The sequence below is a fragment of the Orbicella faveolata genome, unplaced genomic scaffold, assembly GCF_042242905.1.
Source record: "Orbicella faveolata isolate gen_17 unplaced genomic scaffold, um_ofav_v1 contig_1, whole genome shotgun sequence".
NCBI classification, from domain to species: Eukaryota; Metazoa; Cnidaria; class Anthozoa; order Scleractinia; family Merulinidae; genus Orbicella; species Orbicella faveolata.
This window is the reverse complement of record NW_028301536.1, coordinates 35516983-35541967: the sequence shown is the minus strand read 5'-3', so window position 1 is coordinate 35541967 and position 24985 is coordinate 35516983. Positions and strand designations below refer to the sequence as shown.

Genomic DNA, 24985 nt, shown 5'->3' with positions numbered 1-24985 from the left:
GTGCCTCTCTCCACCCAGGTGTATATATGGCTTCCGGCGAATATAATGCTGAGGGTAACCGTGCTATGGACTAGTATCCCATCCAGGGGGGAGTAGAAATATTCCTAGCCGCTTCATGTCATAGAAACCTGGATAAGCCCCGGCCTCATGGCCCAATTGGCTCGTATGCAGACTTTACCATAGCAGTAAGCGACTAGACGTATTTCAACTACCTTGAATTCGTTGCTATAAAATCTTCAAAATAAGACAAAGGATAAATTAATTACTGATCTAATGAATGATGATATCAAGTAATTACCAAGAATGCCACAACAAAAAACAGTTTGGCTGCCAAAGTGTGCCAGTAAGCTGTGGAGAACTGGTAAGTTCTAGGGTTTGGAAAGGTCTGGTTTCCCACCGTTAGCAGTGGCCGCTCGTAATAGCCTCGAAATCTGAAATACAATCACAGGCGTCTCACAACAACGTAAAAAAGAATTGTTCATGGCAGCCTACATAAACATTAACTTGGAATTTGGGGATGTTGCTGATTCTGCTTGAACCCAATTCTGCAACCGAACTTCATTGTCAATTCTCCAAGTTTATCACTCGTGATCACACTGGAAAGCCAGTTAACAAATTGGCGCCAGGTTTTCACGCGTCTGTCCTGTTATTGATCATGAATTTCGTCACAACATTGTGAAAGTAGCTGTGAATCCACCAGGCGATAGCCGAGTGCATCCGCAGATCTGCAGGGACAACGCATAAAATATAAATTCTTGTGTGTGTCCGCTCATTGACAATGCAAATTAGCCAATGAAAGCGCGAGAATTTCTGCAGTTATTATAAAAATATAAATCAAATCGCCTCAGGATACTCTACCTGCAGGTAGGCAGACCAAAGCCACAACTGTTATTTCTGAAAAGTACATCGGCATCCGTTCCACTGGGTCTCTCGTCTTCAGGAAAATCTGTCACGACAAAACACGACAAAGTGCTGTTCACGAATCCTTCCAGACTGTCGTGACCCTCACCCAAGGTGTAGTACAGTCTAGGAACAAACTCCGACACAAAGGCAATCACAAAGCCCTGCCAAAACAGAAACACCGGTTGAAAACAATTTGTTAAGTGATTTGAATCTTTCGTAACAAAAGACATTTCAGGTTTGTAATTTATGTATTGATCTAACTTTGAGTAAGAGCCATGTCTCCAATAAGCGACCAGATGGTAGACGCCTTTTGGACGATTTGTAAGCTTCTAGGTCGGTTGAGTTGCTACGTAACACAGGCATCTTAAGATAACTACTATAGTTTGTTTCATTCTCTACCGCTTTTTGTTAGTTGTTAACTGTTATCCTTAAGAATTCGTTATTAATAATCAATAAATAGTAAATGCCAGAAGAAACTTCCTGTTTGTATCCAGAAAACTCGGCACTATTTTCAAGGGGCTGTTTTCATGGAGCCGTTTACATGAGTTTTAAGAGCAATCTGGATTTTCTTTTGATTTGTTTTACTATGCTCAATGACTGGTTTAAGCAACTTGTTCCACTTATTTCATCAATCAAATACAAAATCAAAACCAATCGTGACTTTCTCGCGCGTTTTCCCGCAAACCGGTTATGTTTGTCTCTTTGATTTGTTCAGTTCTCTGCGTTTCTTTTGACTGGCCAAGTAATTGCTTTGATTTTGGTTTTTCGGCACTCAGTTTAAATCCGCGCTATTGACTAAACAGTCAAGTTAGGTCTATGATGTTCAAGCCATATCGATGCAAATCATGACCAGTATCACTTTTTTCATATGTTATTTTTCGCTCAAAACCTTTGTCGAAAAGAGTTACAATAAGAAGACATGGATCAGTTACTCGAGTTACATTTCTTACATTCACAACCACAGAGATCTTGGTGACAGCTTTAAGAATCGTGTACCAGATTCCTGTAAAAACAAACAAAAAAAGAGGCAACAAGTTGTATTGTCAAGGCGAAGAAATAATCCGTAACATTGTGTGATCGTTCGGGTGAGGGTAGTTCTGAAAAGAACTGTTGTTGGTGACTGACGTTTCGACATCCTGAGCGGAAGTCATCTTCAGGGTGAAGTGAATAGTGTTTGTAGGGCGATGGTGTTAAAAGTCTGGTCCTTTGACAGTGATTGGTCAGTTTAGCCATGATGGTATTGGGTGAAGGACTCGTGCCAAGTTTGTCAACATTCATTAGTCGGTTCTAGCACAGTAAGTTTCGATCGGTCTATTGTTAGTCAGACAACACCAACACGAACTGATATGTTTGCTTTATAGAAATCGTGTCATGATAATGCTACTGTTGTGAATCACGATTAAATTAACTGTTGCATACCTATATCCTGAGCACGGGCCGCCATTGGTCGTTGGAAAACAACAATAAACTTGTAAGCATCAAGACGAATTTCCAACAAGTTGTTGATAAGAGCGAAGAATGGACCAAGAGGAAAGGCAGCAACAAACAACGTTATAAACCCATACTGGATCACTGAAAAAAGGAATGACACAGGTTTTAAATGCGTAATTAATCCGCGAGGTGGCTTAACGGATAGAACACTGGAGTCTGCATCAAATGGTCAAGGTTCGAGCCTTAGCTGGGGTCACTGAGTTGTGTACTTGGGCAAGACACTACTCTCACGGTACCTCGCTCCGCCCAGGCGTATAAATTTAATGCCGGAGGGTAACCTAAAATACCTATGGAGAGACCAATGGAGCCTTATATGAAGCCTGCGAGCAGGCTCACGTTGGAGCGCAAACTCATCCAGGGGGAAGAAGAAATACGCCTAGTCGGTTCACGCTACAAACACCCAAGATATGTTGTAGCATGATGGGCCGTTAGGCTTGGATGTAGGTTTCCTTCCAATTACTTTTGTTATTTTATTCATTACTAACTGTTAATGAAAAGCCAAGTTAGGGAAGTGTCTATTAATTGTTGTATTATTGAACTGTAGCGTACCCTACTTACACCCAGTCATACATTTTCGGTACGCTTCGGCGGCATATCAGGCGAGTTTGGCCGTGCCAAAATACCTATGGAGAGACCAAGGGAGTCTTATATGTAGCCTGCGAGCAGGCTCACGTTGGAACACAAGCGCGCGCGGCGTAGCCGCGAACGCGAAATAAGTGGCGCCTTTCCGCCGGATCGCTTTGCTCTTCGCCGCTCCCGCGCGTGACTCAAAGGAGAGCCTGCTTGCAGGCTACCTTATATGCCGCCGAAGCGTAAAAAAAAGGTACGATTAGGTATCTACCGTGCCCAAATTCGGCCATAACTCTGGCCACATCAGGTCCATGACTTGATAAAACAGGATACGAGGACAATAGACGACACGGCTTCTGATTGGCTAATTTTGAATTTGGATAGAAAAACGATTCGTGTTGTTTTCGATTGTGTGAACTTCTTACCCATTTCAAGGTATTCATAAAACAACCCATGCGCGGGATACTGATTCAAATCATAGTCTAGTTCCCAGCGCGTGTACTCGGCCAAGTCTGGTGTTTCAATGTTCTGCCGACGTCTCCACCAGTTCTGGAGCTTCCTACAAATGACATATTACAAGTGTAATCGCTTCTCAGCGAGAGTCATTAACCAAGGATTAACAATATGTACACAATCGCAGATTATGTGGACAAAATTGGAATCAGTGTTCAAGTCATTTTGAATCTTATTTCCCCGGTTCAGCTGATCAGTCATTGAGGTTGTGTCTCCTGTCTAGCGCTATTTCATCAATCAGTCATTTGGCTTCTCAATCTACAATGATTTTGTAGAAGACACGGGCGAATCGTTAGTTCTCTGAACTCCCGATTGCGCACTTCAGTTTCAAGCCCTGGTTTGGATCATTGTGTTGCGTTCTTGGACAAAACACATCTCCCTCACAGTGGTTCATTTTATGCAAGCTTATGATGTTCACAAACAAACTACTAAAGCATACTGGAAAATGTTGGAGGTAGGCTGCACTATCAAACTATCCGGATGCAGAGGGGGGCGGGGGGGGGGGGGGGGGAGGGGTTGAAGGGAAACCAATATTGTAGCATCACTTGATAAACAGCGGTGGTATTAACCCGTCAAAGTATATATAGCTGTTTGAAAAGTGCTGGAATATTTTGGCAGCCTTCTCAACGAGTAAAACGAAGAAACATGGAGTTGAAACAGCTTTAGCGTGTCATGTAGAAGATCAATTTTATTCTCCAGCTTTCTCTAGCCCGTCAAAAGTTACACTTCACATGTTTCACCATTCTCTTTAAGAGCTATATGTACTTACGGCACAATTACTTCAATGAAGTTGTTAAAGATCTGTTTTCCGACCATAATGACTGCCAGCTGCACCAAGAGCTCAAATAAACAACCTGCTGGATTACACTGAAAGAAGCGAACAGAAACACAACATAAAATAACACACTATGCATATGGTGTAATAATTTAACTAAGAGTGTCTGCTATTGGTATGTATAGCAACGGTTTAATAACTGAGACCCACACTAACAATTTTACGCGTCAACATTTAGAACTTCGAATCCATATTTGCTTACCTCCTCCTGACGGTATCTCCCAAATATCCTGTTAAATTTGGCTGGTCTGCCAGGACTAAACAGGGTAATGCTCATTAGCTGTAGAGCTTTATATTACAGAAAGTGAACTATATATGGGACGAGCTTTTGTAACATTGAGTTCTGATGTCAACAAATAAACTCTCACATATATCTTCATACATTTGTTGTAGCAGTAGCTATTAGAATTTCATTGTATAGAGCGGTTTTCAATTGAGTATCTCAAAACCAAAACCAAACTAAGTACTTACATATTAGACTAATACTACACGACGAAAACTATACATCCTTTGTCGTCTCAGTACTCGTCCAAAAAATAGGGGGAGGGAAGGGGGACGCTTATTCGAGGGAGCGGGAGGCGCTAATTCGAGGATTTACGGTATTAGAGAAATTCCATACTGGTCGGTACTAGCGCAAAAGGGTATAATATGCGACAGCAAGAAATGTGTGTATTTGTTATGGGGTTTTGCTTGATGAACAGTATTCCCTTCTCATATTTCCATATTCTTCTATTTCCAAATGACACTTAAGCAAATAATACACGAAATACATTCGACCCTTCCTAACTCCTTACAGACAATGTAATACGTCGTTAAATAGACTCTAAACTAATTCTGAAAAGCCACGTTGGGAGGAATTAAAAATATATATTGTATTGTATGAACAAAAGCTTACAAATAGTCAATAATCATTTTAGGTTAAGTTCCTACAGGGTCATATTAACTCAGGGACCGTTTTATGGCCAGTTTGGTGCCGAGCTGGCCGATTTCAGAGTATGTAATCTTTCCCTCATCTTCTATCTTCGTCTCATGATATTTACTTACTTGAGTTTGAAAAATGCGATGTAAAAAAGTGACGAGTAATAGTTCATGAACTGGAAGAGATACATCTTGAACGAGAAAATGGCTTCCAGCTCGGTCTGCGTGCGAGGCATCTCTGAAAAAAAAAACAAAAAATAATTTAAAAAACAAACAAAAACGAAACAAGAATCAAAGTGGCTGTGAGCCACTGAACTTGGAAAATAAATTGTGAAAGGGTGTTACGAGGCATTGCTCATCAAGGAAATACTTGTAATGTGAGGGCAGTCTTACTTTCGAACAAGCCCATGAAGCCTTTTTCCATTCAGGGGTGTGTTGTGCTATTTGCAAAATGAAAACGTTCAACGTTAAGAAACTGTTTGTTACTCAGGCCTGCCTACACGTTTTACATTACATGTAACTGTACATGTCTTCCTTGAGCTGTAGTCAAAAACGGCAAGATCATTTTGTTTGGTCAAAAGTGAGAAACAGACTGAGCGAAATACTTGAGCCTGCGCTCCGTAAAAATATTATTAATATTTTGGCCCTTACGGTAACTGATGTACTATAGGCGCAGTGTGATAAGCGCTGGCTCGCCATGCGAACCATTGGGAGTTCGAATCCTAGCGGTGACTACTGATTATTTTTTTCTTTTCTTCTTCATTGTTTTTTCTTTTTCTGTCAAGAAACCATTTACCGAAAGGTAGCGTTTGTCTTTCCGTTTCTTGTGTTTAATAAATCGTCTGGAGCGGCCTTACTCATTCGTTTATATCGATTGATTTCGAACTCACAATATCACATAGGTTTGTGAAGGAAAAACCACGAAGACTTTCCTTGAATCGAATCGCTAAGGAAGAACCATAAGTATTTTCTTTACAATGAAAAAATCGTTATACCTACTACCTCTCGAAAATAACTGACTTGACACGCTCCAAGCGACTGTAACAAAACGGCCTTAGACGGCTGATGTTCGAAACCTGGGGGGAACTCGTCATATCGGGAACAAATCAAGGATTCTGGTTTCACTTAGGGTGTTGATGACGAAACACCACCATTTTTAGCTGTCAAAGTATCCTTTAGGGTGCACTGGAGGAAATACTAATAAAAGAAACGCTCTCGTTTAATTTCTGTTTTTGGGCTTGATTTCCGCTGATCTCTCGAGTACGCGAGTCGGGTCTACAAGTGCGCGCGGGATCCTTTCTTGAACAGTGGCTAGTGATCGAACCTCTTCCGTTTTAAGTGGTATCTTTTAGGGGCCTAATGAAGCTCAAGCAAACGTCCACATTACTCTCCCTTAGAAATAAAATTCCTTGCCTTTTCATATGGGAGTTCCCCCATCCCCCCCCCCCCCCCGCCCCAACCGGGTTTCCAAATGTCTAACGGGAAGTGAAGGAGTGAAGGAGTGATGGAGTGAAATCGTTCCACCACTACAACTTGGAAAATAATATTTTCCAAGCTTAAAAACCAGGAATCATATCAACGACGCTGTACAATCAATTTACTTTACATCAGGTAGCCAGTGTTTGTTCCTCTCAACCAATTGTAAGTGAGATATATTACAGTGTATTGACATGGTTAAGGCGCCGTCCACATTACACCGGAGAAATCTGAAAACGCAACGATCACCGGTCATTCTTGCAAATCACAAAGCAGGCAAATCACATGATTATCGTGGCGTCATCGTTTTCGAAAAGCTCCGTTTTCAAAATGTTTTGCGTCCACACGAAAACGAAAAGCCGGCGTTTTCAAATTCCTCCGGTTTGAAGAGCGTTTTCGAAAAGTTCCGTTTTCATGATGGATTAGTGTGGAAGGTAGGCCTAACCGTAGAAATAAAGCTTCGTTTTCGTGACGGATTAGTGTGGACGGTAGGCCTAACCGTAGAAATGAAGCTGCGCTTTTAAATTTCACCGGCGTAATGTGGACGGGGACTGAGACAGGGTAATCAATTTGGTTCAGTCAACCATTAAACGTTTACTACCACTTGACAAAAAAAAACTTTCCGTACCCCATCTTGTCAGTATCTCCGCTAATTTCTCGTAAACCTGCAATTAACAAATTAGGCAAAAGAACTTACTTATTTGAGATTCCTCAATTACAATCAACGATTTCATAATATGCAAAAACTGGAATGCGTGTGCATGTACCCAAAGAAAATAATGGTAATTAATCAAAGCCATAGCTGCCATCAAAATTCAGAGTCAGCTGTTGAACCTGGGCGCTAGAGACACTCCTCGCACCCAAGTAACATTGACTGATATGCAATTCCACATACCCCCTGCACGGAAAAAGCAGTGAAATACCTGTGTTTTGTTGTTCACTGCTGTATGCTGATAGGCTGGCACATCCAAAGGAAATATGCATGCAACAAATATTGCCTTATTTTTATTTCATTACAAAAGGGCAGACCCAAGGAAGTTCAAGTACCTTGTTAAGAAGCATGATGATAATAAGGTTGATGAGAGCGGCTGTACCAGAGGTTGCGATGCTGACAGCTCCCATGTTATAATCGTTTTGCCCAGCTAACACGGCATACACTGCAGCGCGATATACCACCACAGCAAACACTGCGATGAGAACAAGCGCTAACTAAAGAGAAATAAAAGCAGGTCATCTCTAAAAATGCCTGATGCCTGTAGGATTTAACTGGTTATGCAGTAGTTTGTTTACTTAAGTAAAGACAGCTGAAATTTAGATAACGGGGAAATTAATTTAAAGGTGTCCTTCCTTTGCAAACTATTTGTAGTATAAATATATTACATTATTGTACAAAGTGTTGCTTACAATGCACAGGACAGTCAGTCGGACGATTTGGTTTGGCTGCCTGGCTCCACTAGTCCTTACGATTATTCCAGACAGCCAGCACCCTAATTAAATTATTCCTTGTAACTTATAATGTAACTATGAGTACAAATATAAAGGTGATTTTTGTTGTTGTTGCTGTTGTTGTTGTTGTTGTTCTCGTTGTCTGACATAGAACTTTTATATCACTAGATGAATTTGAGGAACTTCGAGACTGATAATGTACAATGTACAATGTACACCATTTACATGCAGGTGAGAAACCCAGCAAATTGATCAGTCCCTTCATGAGCAGCCCTATTTGTTTTCTTCTTAACTGGCTTCCTCGTGTAAGTTAGCACTGAAGCATGTAAGGTTATTTAATTAAAAACCTACCATGAAAACGATGAAACTTATACCACACACAAATCTTGGCACTTTCTTGCCAATCGAGATGAACGGCTCTTCCACTTTAGTGATGGGATTCAAGCGAGTTTCTAATGCCAAGGCCTCGTACTCGGGACGAGGTTGCTCCTGAGGGTAACGTAGATGTTTTTCACTTATTAGACAACAGATTATGGTTAAACTGATTTAAAAAAAAAAAAAAAAAAAAAAAAAAAACTCATTACACATTAATCTATGAAACCTGTAAAGGGCTTGTATTTTCATTTTCATTTTCAAAAGAGATCACACTTTTTCCTTGAATTGAATTAAATTTCTGCACACGTCTGGGATGTCACTAGTTATCTGTAGCCCCACCAAGGATACTTTGTGGTATTACGTGGTATTTTATGTCTAATAAAATCCTACCTCCTCGTCCTCATATCCCAGCAAGTCCCATTCATAAGCAATCTCTGCCTGACGTCTCTTCCAAAACTCAAGGAACATGGTGGCTAAACACAGAAAGTACACGCAGATAGTTTGAAATTTGTCCTTACTTCACACAAAGACCTAGCACTTTTAAACATGTTATTCCCCTGAGGGTGTGGCTTCACAATAAGACACTAACTCAGGATGGGAATATTCTTGGGGAGTTTGATATGAACTTCTTAGGATCTATCAACATGGCTTAGGCTTATCAGATACCGGACCCCACTGGGAACCATCCAAATTCCATATTTCTGTACTTAGGAGTTGGAAATATTGCTTGTGTGGATCTCTAGCAGTAACACAGGAAGCCATTTCCCTTAGTTATTCTTTACGCTCTTTTTTTCTAGCTGTACATGAAGGTCCCACCCTTAGCTTCTTCCCTTCCAGTCTCTACCTCTCTGTGAACAAACAATGAATGCCATAATCAAGGGCTGTAACTGTTTCTGTCCAATCCTGTCACTCAGTAAAACAAGCACCTACAGATAGTTAGCTGATTTACCCTACCTAACTTGCTATCAGCTATTTACCGTAGCCAAATACACAATTAGCCAATTACAAGCCGTATCTACTACCCTGATATCTTGCGGTATCGAGTCAACGATCTGATATGGCTACGATATCATGGTCACGAGGTCGAATTTAGCTACGGTAAATACTGAATCGGACCTTTTTGGTAAGTTTTGGTGGCATAACAGGCTTGTTTGGTTTCTCCCAAATGCGAACCATAGCTCAACCAAACTTGCCTGACAGGCCTCTGAAACGTACCAAAAAGGTAAAATCAAGTGCAAAAAAAAAGGATGATCATTTTATTATCCTTGTCTGCTTGGTGGGGGCTAATTTAAAGAACTTACCCCAAATTGACATAAAGATGGCAAAAACAACAGTGAATTCATTATCGAAGACGTAAGCCACCTAAACAAAAAGAAAAAAGAGGCATCAACCTCAGAGTCTCAAGAACATACCTACTGTCTATTCTTACGGTAATTGTATGTGCCAACACAAAAATATAGCAAAATAGTTTGTACCCTGGAAAAGAAAAGAGGAAGAGTTTCTGGAGTCTGGCTTTGTAGGCATGAAAAGTGAAGCAAACTTCTTCACTTCCAAGCTACCTGCACTGGTATAGAAGTTAAATATTCCAATTTTGTCAGAATGCCTTCCTTTCTACAGGCACCAGAACGCCAAAACGCTAGCAGTATTTTTTACAGGTGTCACTCACTCAGGCGACCCTTTCTCTGACTTTAGGTAAGGTAAGGTAGGTAAGGTAAGGTAAAAACTCTATTTATGCAGGGTTACTTGTAACAATGAAAGGTAGTCTAATTGAACTGTACTGAATAAAACTTACTGTAACCTACCTTGGAGTAAATACAGGTATCGTAGAGGTGCCAGTATGGGCAACCTCTATCACAGCGAGGACACATTGGAAAATTCTGTGACTTATCACAGATGTCTCTCCTAATATAAAAAGAGATAAATAATGAAAGGACTTCATAAAACCAAAGCCACAGAAATGAGGCCCAGCAGAGTGTAACAATCTACTCTATGAAACTGGTGTCAAAAATGGGAAGAGCCAAGACACGATTGCTTTTGGTTTTAAGCACGAATAGTGGAGAAAAGTATGTTTGGTGTTGGTGCTAACACTATAAATTTCCACTTGTAAGTGACTGTAAACTATAAGAGCAAGTGAACATTTTAAACTGCTCCAAAGACCAAGGACCAGACCCAATATTCGCTACAATGAAGTGGAAGATATGATGCCAGGATGCTTATGGTTAGCCTTAGTCAGGGAAAAAATAGTCAACTACATGACATTGTACATTGTACACACTTAACATAATTACTGGTACAGTTCCTAACTGTTTGCTAGTTTCCAATTATATTAGTTCTTTTCTTTTAAAATACATGCTGATTTACAACAATAGGAACTTCTTCACTATTATAGCCTTTTTCATCACATCATAAAAGGGACAACTGATGTCTGCGTGCAATACTTACACAGGAATGTAAGAGCTCAACTTGGCTGCACCATAAATCACACAAATAAGGCCCATTAGAGCTGCTGGTAGCAACATTGCAGTGTAGAAACCTGCCAAACGAGAATGCGGAACATTATTGAAATACTGTATTTAAAGTTCCTCACATTGCACCAAATACTATACTTTTGCCATCATTAAATATCAACTTTTGGGGCCTTTTATTGTTTACAGTATATAGTCTACTTTGGTTATGTGTGAGTTAGCAACATACATAAACGGAACTTTTAACTTCATGTTACACGTCTGCTTTATCTGAAACAACTGTAAATAACAGTTAACTAACGCTTTTTAACCATCCGAAAGTAACAATTACCCAACAGTAGCAGCCCCTTTTGCCTGCTACATGTAAATCTGAAAGTAAAAAGAGCTGTTACTTTCAGAATTCTACGGTAACTTAACTAACATCAGAATCCTGGTACTTTTTACTGTTCTTTCTGAAATATAAATCGTATTATTTCCAGCAACCAGTTACATGTAGTATGTGGTATACACACAATGTGTAGACACTTACCCAACCAAGCAAAATAGATCCCAATCTTTTCACCAAAGTAATCTCTGCAGCACATTGAACAGAAAATGCCAGTTACAACTTACTTATGAATGCAACAACAGCAAAAAGCTTACATACACATGTACAGTAGTAGAATTACCTGATGTGATCCAGTGGTTGCATCTTGTACCATCTTGTACTTGCTTTTACCCAAGTGAAGAACAACAACTGAATAAACAATGAAGAAAGTTACATAAGGGAGTTCTTCATCAACAAATGCCCCCATCCCAGAATAATTATACTAATTAACATGTTCATATGAACCACTTCAACCCAGTAAGTTAAGTATTTGTGTCACATAACATTGTACAGTAAACATAATAAACAAATTAAACAGAAACTGATTTTAGAATAATGACTCCTCGACAGCTTCTGCATATTGTATGACTGCGTGTCAGGAGTCAATTACGTTAAAACAAACAATTAAAACATGGCGATTCACCAGGAGGGAAAATCAGTTGAGAAAAAATGTACATGTACACAAATCATGAAGAAACCTCTGACTAAGAAAGGATCTTCTTGGAAGGGGAAAACAACCCTTAGTTAATATCACTCTATGAAGTGAAAAAGAGCCCTTCCCCTTTGTTTGTTTATGGCGTCCTTCAGTTTGACTTATTTTGCGTAGTGCAGTTCTCAGAAGCACTTACAAAAATGAGCTTACATGTATCATCTCATTTTATTTGTCTTGTTCCAGTTTACAAATTGTAATAAGGAACCTGACTTGATGTACATTCAATTACTGTGCTTCCTGTTTGTCTTAAGTAATATCCCAGCATTATCAGCTAGTGTCAGTTTATGTCCCTGTAAAGGAACACTTCTCTAAGATGGACAGTTGGTGCCAATCCCAACTGTGTCTTTCTTAGGAAGAGCAGAAAATACTGAGATCCTTTGACTAAATGTATGGATTATGCATGTGCCCATGAAAAAGAGGTGGACTTGAAAAACTATCTGTATTCTGAACAACTGCCAGGCCAGGTTAGTGATGTTAAAGTTGTGCAATGTATTGACCCTGCACCCGACACAAGAGGACAGAACTACATGTCCATGTACCTCCTTAAATCCACCTCAAGGAAAATCAAAAAATTACCTGTCGAGCATTTTCAGGTCTTGGGGGGTCATTTGATTGATCCAGTTCATAGGGGCCCTACAAGAACCATTAAAGTGATCTAAGATTAATTGTAATACTGAGTCTGTGAACAAATGTATAACATGCATAACATGCAGTATGGTCATAACAGACAAGTGAAACAACCAAAATGACCGAAACAAAACTGCTGAACCAATCAAAATGAGATAAATGACATGAAATCGCTGACAGAAGTAAGCAAAATCCAACTGACTTTCAGGATAACTAGACTGAAAGTCTGCTGCCCTAGGTTTTCCACTGATTGACCAGAAAGAGCACTCCAATTATTCTAAATGTAACGCTCAGGCAAACCTGTTTACAGTTAGCTCTCAGTAATGATACAAGGTAATTTCCTAGTTTTGTTCTTCCAGTCGCTAATACTGGAACAAAGATTAACCACAGGCACTTACAGAATGTGAATTGCGACCTGTATAGCTCTGCTCGGCTTTTACAGGTCTAAATGCCTAATAGAAAATAAGGTTTTCAAGGTAAATTTGATAACATAATTATTAAGCCTTTAAATGAAGCTTCTCAGCTAAATTTCTAGCTTTATTAAGCAAAGTACACATTAAATTGTTTCAACTGTGTTCTCTTCCCCCCCTCTTTCAAGGATATCTATTTGTATAAATTATGTAAACTAATTGTGCAACTATGCAGAGGGAAGAATTGGACTTGGTGAAAGTGAGGAATGGCTCTCAAATATTTTTCACTATTTAAGGGTTCTTTGTCAGCATTCATTTTTAAGGTGTGAGGATGTTCAACTTTGCGAGTTTGGTTCCTCACTAAAATAAATAACTTTTAAGCCTGACACTGTGCACAGGTAATTTTAAGCATCAGAATGTATCAATAAAATTGATTAACTCATTAGCAAATTTCGTGCCTGATGTTACTCTAATGACAAAAACATAGCAACCTACCTCATGCAGAGGATAAGCTGCAGTGTATGTTCCATTGTTAATCAAACGTCCGATACCTTAAAAGATTAATAATAGAAACATTGCTAATGTTAGAGGTTCAAGAGGCAAATAATATTGGAAACTCTTGACTAAAACACTGCAATTAACTTAATTAATTGTTTTTAAATCAAAGGAATGTACGTTCACAAACCTTAAAATTAATAATAATGTCTAAACAACACAGTGCAGGGTGAAGTAATCAAAATTAACAGTTGTTAAAACAGACTCAGGAAATAAAGTGTACATGCATGGCATTACTGGAGGTCAAAGGAAGGAGGGTAAAGCCACATTTGGGTCAAACTCAGACCCTCACAGCCAAGCAGGGATTATCCTGGCTGACTATAATTGTACCTATTGATATTGATGGAATACTAGGATTTTTCTTGTTCCTCAAATTTGATTTCTTCATCTTACAACAGGGCTCGACACTAACTGTAGCCAACTAGCCACAGACTAGCTGAAATTTAGTTTTGGCTAGTAGGTTTTCAATTTCCACTAGCCACTTTGGCTAGTCAACAAAATGAAATTGGCTGAACTAGTTTCTGTCTTGTTCAAGGAAGACAAACACAAAATTTACACTTTTCTCGGAAACAAGGTCAGAATTTCATTGTGGATATATGAATGTACCGGGCATGTGCTGTTCAGCACATTTGCAAATTTAAGGACGGTGCCTACTAAAAACAAAGGTTTTTGCTCCAGGTTAGGACCATGCGGAAAAAGTAGATCTTTGCGAGGGCTATTGGAATCCACGAAGAAAAATGGTGGTAGCCACGCATTTTTTTGAGATAATTAGCCTTGAATCTCAACAAAAATGCTGACATCAGCATTTTTCTGAAAACAGGAGAGGGTATTTCTTCACAGCTTCTTTAGAATTGGCCTTTACATACAGAAAAGTAAACACATTCATAAAGGTCTGAAAACTACATGGTAAATGGTAACATAAAAACCATTTTTTGTATGTTTTTAAGAGTGCCTGCCTGTAAAAATCAGACAAATTCTTAATTTCGCGGCAAGGGTCGAAAATTCGATTTCGCTCATATTCTTATGGTAGACAGGCTAGGGTATGACAAAAACTACTGGATAGTTTTTTTGGCAAAATATCCTTTTATTTCAAAGAAATATGCAAATTACCAACTTCCGTTAAAATCGTCATTTGACGCACCATTTTATTAAGCAAGTTTGAGAGCCTCGCATGCAAAACCACATCATTCTTCCGTCTTTAAAACACTCAAATATTTTTGTGCAATGTTTAAATGTGTACTGGGTTGGTTTTAGGGAATGTTGCGTTGTCTTTTTGGGTGCAAAATAATTAAATTTCTAAGACATGTATTTCATTCAGTTAAAAGTACTTCGTGAATATAATTGATTTTCACCATGTGCGAAACCTTCAAATGGATTAAGCTTCTGGTGGCTGAATCGCAGAAGGATGATCTACAGATTCCTGTAAAAATTTCTTTGGGCAAATGATTGTGAGCGACACGAGAGCTTTTCAAAGTACGTCAAAAATGCAGATATTTGACCATCCGTAGTCAAATTTCAATTTACGGGTTAGACGTATATTTTAGCACGCGCCACATGACTTGTCCTATAATAAATTGAAATAGACACAGAGCTGATAGTTTCGAAATGTTCTAACCTTATTTATTGCAAAAGGCAGGTCCAAAGCCGATTTGACGTGTTTCTAGTCGATCTCTCGCCATTCGTCGCACATAAAGCAGAAGTTTGCTTTTGTTTACTTAAGGTTAACGTGCGATGTACATCGCCAACTGTCAACCTATTATTGGTCAAATACCATGAATCTGTGACCATCTTTCTGCGTACAGGAACATCACTGCATCTAAGTCAAAAAACGGCTGAGTCATTTGCTGATAGTTGCTTGCTTTGCACTGCGCCAAAATAATATGTTTGATCGATTGCTGACCATTGCTGATAAGCGTGTCGGCGCAGAACAATCTTACAGCCGTTATTTGTTCGTCACGCAATGCTGTCACGGCATATGCTGCACATTTTGATCCATTTTGTACAGAGCACTCTCAGGATAAATGAAACAATTTAATCATTGTTCATCTGTTTGTTCATATATATAATAATATGTATATATTTATATAATCGTATTCTATAATTGTATTCCTTCTAATTACGTGAGTAAATAGCCCTGGCCATGCCATTTTATTTGGCATATTTTGTTTGCCTAGTGGCGAGGCATTGGTATGTTTGTAACAGAAAATAGAGGACTGTTGTCAATACAGTCCAATACAGTCCACTAGCTGATAAAGCTAGTGCCTGTACTCACTAGAATTTTTAAAAAAATCGCCATGAAACAAATTATAGATCAATGAAGCAAGAACTGGCTGAAATAAAAATAGGAAATCACAACGTGTCTAATTCATGAGAAAAACAGAGTAAATTTAATTAGTAATTACGTGAGTAAATAGCCCTGGCCATGCCATTTTATTTGGCGTATTTTGTTTGCTTAGTGGCGAGGCATTGGTATGTTTGTAACAGAAAATAGGACTGTTGTCAATACAGTCCAAAATTGTTGTCAGTAAAATATTGTAAATAAAACACCTATTGACCGGTTACCTCCGCGGCCACCATTTGGTCATTCCGATAAGGGTTTCATTATTGTCTTTACCCCTATTCACTGGCCACCCAAAATTTAAACACTTTCTTTTGGAAAGGGCGATGACAGATAAGAGTCTGAAATTGAAGGTGCATGATGAGTGATAATTCAAATACACGTCTATCATGACTGTCTTCAATTGACTCTTTGTTCACCAAGAAATTTATAACCCAATAGTGAAAAATTACATATTCAAGGTACACCAACCTCTCTTTAAGCGGGCAGCCCCAGTAAGCGGTCACCAGCCATTTCCCTGGGGGTAGCCCACTGTATCACATGTAGACCAAAAATAATTGCACAGCACGAAAAGACCTAGGTATGAGTTTAGCGTTACAGTATTACGCAGGGCATGTAGGTAGCGGTGGTCGAGTAAAAGATAACAACAGGGGCAAAGGTAAACTATTCATTCTTCTCATTTCTTAATTTAATCTCTTCCTACTCAACACGATTGTGTGCTCCCGGTGGTTCCCAGCCTTACGGAGCCTTATGTATTAGGATTGAAATTGTCCTACCCCTACCCCCTAAAATGGAATGACAGTATTGCGTGACGAACAAGGAACCGCTGCAAGCAAGGATTCAAGCTATCAATCCATGATGATCAAACGTAATATTTTGGTGTAGTGCAAAGCAAGCAACTACCTACAAATGACTTAGCCATTTTGACTTAGATGCAGTGGTGATCATATGTGTCGAAAAGAGGGTCACAGATTCATGGTATTCGACCATTAAATAAGTTGACAGTTGGCGATGTACATCGGACGTTATGTAAACAAAAGCAAACTTCTGCTTTATGTGCGACGAATGGTGGGAGAAACACGTCAAATCGGCTTTGGACCTGCCTTTTACAGCAAATGAGGTTAGAACATTTCGAAATTATCAGCTCTGTGTCTATTTCAACTTAACATTGGTCAAGTCATGCGGCGCATGCTAAAATATACGTCTAACCCGTAAATTGAAATTTGACAACGGATGGTCAGATATTTGCATTTTTGACGTACTTTGAAAAGCTCTCACGTCGCTCACAATCATTTGCCCAAAGAAATTTTTACAGGAATCTGTAGATCATCCTTCTGCGATTCAACCACCAGAAGCTTAATCCATTTGAAGGTTTCGCACATGGTGAAAATCAATTATATTCACGAAGTACTTTAACTGAATGAAATACATGTCTTCGAAATTTAATTATTTTGCACCCAAAAAGACAACGCAACATTCTCTAAAACCAACCCAGTACACATTTAAACATTGCACAAAAATATTTGAGTGTTTTAAAGACGGAAGAATGATGTGGTTTTGCATGTGAGGCTCTCAAACTTGCTTAATAAAATGGTGCGTCAAATAACGATTTTAACGGAAGTTGGTAATTTGCATATTTCTTTGAAATAAAAGGATATTTTGCCAAAAAAACTATCCAGTAGTTTTTGTCATGCCCTAGCCTATCTACCATGAAAATATCAGCGAAATTGAATTTTCGACCCTTGCCGAGTTATTTTCCATTTTTATGGACAGGGACTCTTAATAACAAAATCATTGCAACAGCACTTTTAGCGTCTCTGACAGCCTTCCTCTGTTTCACCTAAAATACAGTCTAAATATCTTTTGCTCACAACCAGAAACTAATCACGTGCTGAATAGCCTTGCCACTTCCATTTCATAACATAAAATATACGGGTAACCACCCGTTTTTTTAAAGTTATTGATCCTTTTTGGAACTTTTTACGGTGCTCGTTACATTTTTTCCTGTCACCTCCCAGTAAGTAAAACATTTGCATATCTCGCACTTGTTTTGCACATGCACTACGCCATCTGCAGGCACATGTTTACGTTGGATTTCAGTATAATTTTTGACAGATAACAGCTAGTTTTTCAGCTGGAAGACGTCAACAGTTAGTGGTTAGCAATATGCTGCTGTTCTGGTGTTCCTGGTTTAAGTACAGGTTCATTAAACTTGATTTGGTCCCCAGTAGGAAAATTTTGCTTCCAATTTAGTTGTGTACTTGGTAGCATAGTTGATTGCGTCATGTCAACCCAGCATGCGCGTGGCGCTTAAACCATGCCTTGCATGATGCGCAGAACATGTGTGCATTAATTTTGCGAATTTCGCATTTAAAAAAAAAAAGGCAAATTAAAGTGACGCAAATACAATGTAAGTAAGTGTCAGGAACATAACACATTATGTTACTGTTGACATATAGTCCCGCCATTGCGTTTTTGTTACTTTTGACGTTATTGTACCTTTGATAAAGTCAGTTTAAGAAATTTAAAAACATGTTTAAGTAACATTGCCAACGAAATAAATTTTGTGTCACTCAAAAGCACGAAGTTAAAGTATTCAAAATACAAAATTTTTGGAAAAAAACCGAATTTAAGTGTTGTGAAATATGTGCACCCCAAATTGCGAAAATGTCATGTAATAGGGTAGCCAACCACAATGCTTGGCTAGTAAAATTTTTTTTGGCTAGTAACATCTAAGTTATCACTAGGCACTAGGCTAGTAAGTTGAAAAGTTAGTGTCGAGCCCAGTACAAAGAGAAGATACCATAAGTTTATCTTTCAAATGTGGGGATATCGATGTTATCATGGCTATGGACATGTCAGCCAATAATACTATCTACAAGTAGCATTATGTGTCAGGTCATACATGTGGCCACTGGTGTTATTAAAATTTAACTAAAGGTCACTCCAAACCTTTGCAGGGCTACTTTTGCCAATTTTTTTCCTCAACCAAATTAAAGTTTCTTATTTAAGGTAACATTCTCCAAAAAAATCAAAATAGAATATTAAAACACGCATGAGTTATTGGGAGATACAATATCTTATACTATCAATTTTACTGGGCATAAAACGTACTTCAGAGATTTCATGTCCATCAAGAGTGCCTCCTTGAAATCATGTTTCGGCACTTGCTCCTCAGTTTGTTTTTATTTTGTTGCACATCACATTCCTTTTGTTTTGTCCATTATTGTTGACTATTGCCCTAAATCATGTGCACCTAAAACGCAACTGTAACACTATAGCTTTCCTGCAAAGCTCCAGTTTGCATAATGTGAACGCTAGGGGTTCTGTTATTTCATTGCCTGGCAGCTTTTCGAGTTGACATATCCCTCTACGAAGGTGTAACATGTTTATAAATCTTTCACAGGCGAAAACTGGCACTTGTTTTTCAAGAGAATCCCTCCTCTTTAAATGAATTAATAGGGTACATGTATAATCAACAGTTTTCCATGAAATTTGACTAAAACACACACTGATAAATGAGGAACAAAAATGTGTCAGCAAATTCTCTTATTTTTGATTGAATATTATTCTTGTGGCGGCCTCTAACGCAACATGTTTCGCGAATACTATTGTTCGATAGTGGAAATTTCTTGACATATCTATGAAAAGATAACCAATAGAAATACAAGAAAATGCTGACACAATTTGAGAGATTGATGCTTTGTGACTAACACTGCACAGTTATTTTGCATCCAGATCACATTTGATGCCCGATTAATTCCCAGAATGTCAGTTGGTCATTTTGTCTTTTACTGCATTTTGTTGCGTGACTAATGTATGCTAGTTACATCTTATTGTCTGTGCTAATCACAGGCGACCCAAGCTCTCAATGTTATCCTTTTTTTTTCACTTTTATGCCAATGTTCAGCCTAACGTGACATATGGCATATACTATTACATAACGACCGAATTTGACTATGCGAAACGTGACTCTGGCCTTGTAGTATATGGAGGTGTTGTGTTACAACGGTTTGAATTTATAAAGGTTTGTATGAGAATGCAACGGCTTTGCTTGAAAAGTCAATTATTCTTATATTTTGTGAAAAAAATCTACTTACCCTGTTACTGTGTTGTATTCTTTGTTGTTTGCCAGCTCCACAGGCTGATCTAACATTTCGTCGAGTCATCATTCTGTGGGTTTCCACTACTAAAAGAAAGACAAGGCCGGACACTGATTTCCGGAGTGCCCGCCGCTCGAAGCGAATAAATCCACTGAAAATAACCCTGCCGGCTCAATTCCTCCGTAGAATCGAAGAAGAGATGTTGAAGTTCCATGTCAGTTCACTTGCTACGCGATTCCGTCCACAACGCCTTCGCAACGATATATTTGTTTCGAGATTGCTTCGCTCGCAAATTCGAAAACAGCCGCGTCACAAAAGTTAGGACACTTTCGCGGTGTTGGGTAACTATAATTAGCCCAACCGGGGGTAGTCAGCAACGATTTGTCAACGGTCAAACCAAAATGCTCCCCGGGTAACCAGGCACTCCCTTTATGGGTTTGACAAATAAAGCACAAGGGTACCCGGGGAGTATTTTGGTTTGACTGTTGACAAATCGTTGCTGACTACCCCCGGTCAGGCTAATTATAGTTACCCAACACCACGAAAGTGTCCTAACTTTTGTGACGCGGCTGTTTTCAAATTTGCGAGCGAAGCAATCTCGAAATAAATGTATCATTGCGAAGGCGTTGTGGACGGAACCGCGTAGTGGGTGAACTGACATGGAACTTCAACATATCTTCTTCGATTCTACAGAGGAATCGAGCTGGCAGGGTTATTTTCAGCGGATTTATTCGCTTCAAGCGGCGGGCACTCCGGAAATCAGTGTCCGGCCTTGTCTTTCTTTTAGTAGTGGAAACCCACAGAACGTAACTCGCCGAAATCGCGTTAGATTGGCCTGTAGAGCTGGCAAACAACAAAGAATACAACACAGTAACAGGGTAAGTAGATTTTATTCACAAAATATAAGAATAATTGACTTTTCAAGCAAAGCCGTTGCATTCTCATAAAACCTTTATAAATTCAAACCGTTGTAACACAACACCTCCATATACTGCAAGGCCAGAGTCACGTTTCGCATAGTCAAATTTGGTCGTTATGTAATAGTATATGCCATATGTCACGTTAGGCTGAATGTTAGCATAAAAGTGAAAAAAAAGGATAACATTGAGAGCTTGGGTCATCTGTGTGCTAATGTATTCCTGTTAGATCATGTGATTATATGTTCTCGCACCAGTTTGATCTGTTCAATAAAGAATAAAATAGAACCTACATGTAACACATTTAGGAAAGCAATCACCAATATTGAAAACAGAACACAATTTTATCAAATTCTCCATTTCATAACCTTTGTTTTGATATAAAGTGTGTCGGGTTTCAAAGTCTGTACTCTTACTCCCCACATGATTGATGCCTGGACAAAGCACTACTAATTTACATCACAGGTTATCCCTCCCCCCTTCTCCCTCCCCCCTTCTCCCTCCCCCAAGTGCAGTTGTTCAGGTTGCCTCACAATGACCACAGCCAGCACTTGAAACCAGATTGCTAGATAGATCTGGACAGAGAACAACAGGCTAACTGTACAAGGCCATTCAGTACATCTCTTAGATACTGAAGATTCAAGTCCTTAGCTAACTTTAAATTTACTTACCAATCTGATTCCTTTTTTCACCATACTGAGTTCTCATCAAAATTCTATGAACCTGCAAATGAGTTGTATATAAATTGAAGCTCAAATGTAGGATGAAAGTATACATGTACATGTTGTGGCTGTAGTACAGGATTAAACCAGATGAAGCACACATGTATTTGTAACTTGCATGCCATTTACTAGCTCCAAAAACAGAATGATGCAAATATCAAAATAACACAACACATCTTCTACACAAAATTCAGACACATTATTTAATTCTAGTTAAAACAGTAATTTTTTTGAAATATTGCCTTAAAAATCTAAGCACCATTCTATAAATGTAGGAGCTGACAATGTCATAAAACACCAACTGAAGCAAAATGTCACACAGCAATGAAAAGATTGGAATTAAACAGCAAGACAAACATACAACAGGTAATAAAAAGCCTGGACCAACCATGTTGCACCTTATTAAACTCAATGAATGTAGTTACTTCCGAATGACATATTAATTTGCTTGCTATAAAGTCGTGCCATAAAGTTTTCATGAAAGCTGAATACATTGTATAATAATACATAATTAAAAATAATTCTTACAATTCTACTCCGTTGGGCACAAGTGAAGAAGTCATCTCTGTTGTCCGGAATTAAGAACCTTTCCAAAACAAGAGACAGTGCTAAAGAAGCTCATATATATCAGCCAGAAATAATTATGAACTTTTCTTACAAATATTAATCCTCTGTGGGAAAAATGATAAGAGCTGTACATTCTAGCACTGACAATACCATGTCTGAACCTTACACAGCCCATAAAGTACAAGGAAAGCCATAATTACAGTGTAACCTTTGTCCCTGCACCAACAACATTGTGTAATCTAGGTTTGAAGACATTAGAACTTTTCTGTACATTATTATGAGCTATGGTAAAGTTTTTGTGCTCTAAGAATTATGGGTAAATGTACAAGTCATCGTGTGTTTTTCTTGCAGAGGATGGAATTCATATTCCTTTCAAGAAAACAATGTTCAAACGATCACTGTTGAAACACATAATACATGTACTTCATTACATGAAATTTTCGTGACACATTAATTTCGCTACATTCTCGATTTTAAAAAAATTGCGAAATTAAAGTGACGCAAACAATAAGTGTCACAGACAGAACATGACGCAAAAATTAAATTATGACTTACATTATGTTACTGTTGACATATAGCTCTGCCGTTGTGTTTTTGTTAATTTTGACATTATTGTACCTTTGATAAAGTCAGTTTACTAAATTCAAGGACATGCTGAAGTAACATTGGCAAGGAAATATACTGTGTGTTACTCAAAAACGCAAATTTAAAGTGATTCAAAATAATTTTTTTTGCAAAATCGCGGACTTTGAGTGTCACGAAAATGAACGTGTTGCGAAAATTTCATGTAATACGGTACAGTAACTACTGTATATCATTAATATATAGATTTAGCCAAGCCTAAAAGCAGAGCTCCTGATTGCAATAACCAAAAAATGATCAATTGTGATCGAGCATACACCGAATCCAAATATGGCGGACCACTCGGCTGGCGCCCAGGACGATCGAGTCACATGCAAGCAAGGCTAGTCAGGCTTTGATGCTTTGTTTTGATAAAGCTTCCCAGAAAAGTCTTGCTTCGTCCTTGATCTCTAGTTTTTTTCCCGTTAAATGTTAACAAACTATACCCAATAAGCGTAACCAAGATTGCAGCAATTACGTACACAATATCTCACGGACTTTCCACGATTATGTGTTTTACTGTAACATCAGACTGAAAGCTACACTATTCGTTCGTTAAAAGTCGTTAGATATAAACCATTAGACAACCGTTAAATGCTTGAAAGATCTCAAAGTTGTGAAAACAACTGCTTGTAGCTCATGTTCCCACAGCATTGCTTATTCCCCCAAAATTCTACTCTTCTTGTGACTCAACAGAATGACGGAATATTGGCAAAACTTTTCATAATTATAATAAACAAACTACATATAGTAGTAATTGTAGATTAAGAGTGCGTTCGAGTTTTGGTAGGCCTGGTATGTTGAAAAAACAAAAATTCTAGGGACAGCATTTTGTGCCTGCGCTGTTAGGTAGGCGTGAAATTGGTTTCCCTTCAGCAGGGGCGACAACAAATAAATTGATCGCAAAGCAAGCTTGGTATGTTAAAAAAAAAAAGAAACAAAAATTCTAGGGACAGCATTTTATGCCTGAGCTGTTAGGTCGACATGAAATTGGTCTCCCTTCAGCACAGGCAAAAACAAATGAATTGATCACAAAGCACATCCATACGAGAGGGTTTGTTCTCGTTTACACATGTATTGTGTAATACCAGTTATGACCGGTCAGTAAAAAACACGGACTGCAGTTGGGAGGCCACATTTAGTCCCCAATCCCCATTTTATACCTGAGCTATGATTAGTACTAGTAAGTAGTAGTGTTACTAGAAAGTCTGTATTTTATACCCAGTTCATAATCTGTGGTCTGCAGTCCGCAATCCGCAGTCCCCAGTCCATGTTTTATTCTGACCGTGTAAATCAACATCAACCATGTTTGTTTCCTTGGTATGTGGGACAACATGCTTTTAGTACCAAAACTAGGACAATTGTTTTGTTTACAAACATGACTTTGAATCACCTTGGCTTTGGGGTAACGGCTACAGGGCATTCTCACTTCCGAAACAATGAAACGGAGGACATGTTGGTGTACCAAAGCAACCCTGTGGGAGTTGAACTCTTTTCCTATGTAAACACTTTCGTTGGGTTTATATTACATAGTTTGTGCACAGAAATCTAGGCCAGAGAAGTTAAACTCATTTCTCCTTTGATTTATTCAGCAGAAAGCAGCATTGGTTTCGGTTGAAAAGAAGAGGGTATGCAACACCCAGCCAATTTACAACTTTCTTTTTGTACGAAAAGTCATACACATTTCATGAAGACATGTCTGCAAGGTTTTTAAATGCCATTAACACCGACTTTGAACTTTAAATAAACAACTTATCTGCTAGTCTTCAATAAGCTGCCTTGAAAAGTCGTACACATTTCATGAAGACATGTCTACAAAAACTTACTTGTCCAGTTTATCTCTTCTAAAGGCACAGGTAAAGTAGTTTGGCTGTTCTGGAAGATCCTCAACTCGGAGTTCAAATGGATTGCGAATTCCAATGGTGTCAAAACATCTTTCTGTCCAATCCCTAGTGTCCAAGTCATTTTCCTACAAAAACACAATTCTTTTAAGTATACAAGATCTTTTCTAAGCAGACATCAGCCAACAGCCTATAGCCTAACAGTCCATCTAG

The 24985-nt window shown here is 38.7% G+C and overlaps 1 protein-coding gene across 2 annotated transcripts in view; it reads right to left on the bottom strand.

Moving 5' to 3' along the window:
- The window catches only part of LOC110040956 (anoctamin-4-like), a 37293-nt gene that overhangs the window by 2230 nt on the left and 10078 nt on the right, over positions 1-24985 (bottom strand). For both annotated transcript variants that reach the window (XM_089274378.1, XM_089274383.1), the window contains exons 5-26: positions 24758-24900; positions 22272-22329; positions 21693-21744; positions 13604-13659; positions 12648-12704; positions 11661-11728; positions 11522-11565; positions 10970-11060; positions 10330-10429; positions 9829-9889; positions 8918-9000; positions 8504-8641; positions 7754-7915; positions 7335-7371; positions 5357-5468; positions 4515-4569; positions 4247-4344; positions 3390-3523; positions 2323-2475; positions 1854-1906; positions 859-1064; positions 299-431 (exon numbers count right to left, since the gene is read on the bottom strand). In XM_089274378.1, coding sequence (XP_089130504.1) covers positions 299-431; positions 859-1064; positions 1854-1906; positions 2323-2475; positions 3390-3523; positions 4247-4344; positions 4515-4569; positions 5357-5468; positions 7335-7371; positions 7754-7915; positions 8504-8641; positions 8918-9000; positions 9829-9889; positions 10330-10429; positions 10970-11060; positions 11522-11565; positions 11661-11728; positions 12648-12704; positions 13604-13659; positions 21693-21744; positions 22272-22329; positions 24758-24900 — 2094 coding nt within the window. The remainder of the gene's footprint in view (positions 1-298; positions 432-858; positions 1065-1853; positions 1907-2322; positions 2476-3389; positions 3524-4246; positions 4345-4514; positions 4570-5356; positions 5469-7334; positions 7372-7753; positions 7916-8503; positions 8642-8917; positions 9001-9828; positions 9890-10329; positions 10430-10969; positions 11061-11521; positions 11566-11660; positions 11729-12647; positions 12705-13603; positions 13660-21692; positions 21745-22271; positions 22330-24757; positions 24901-24985) is intronic.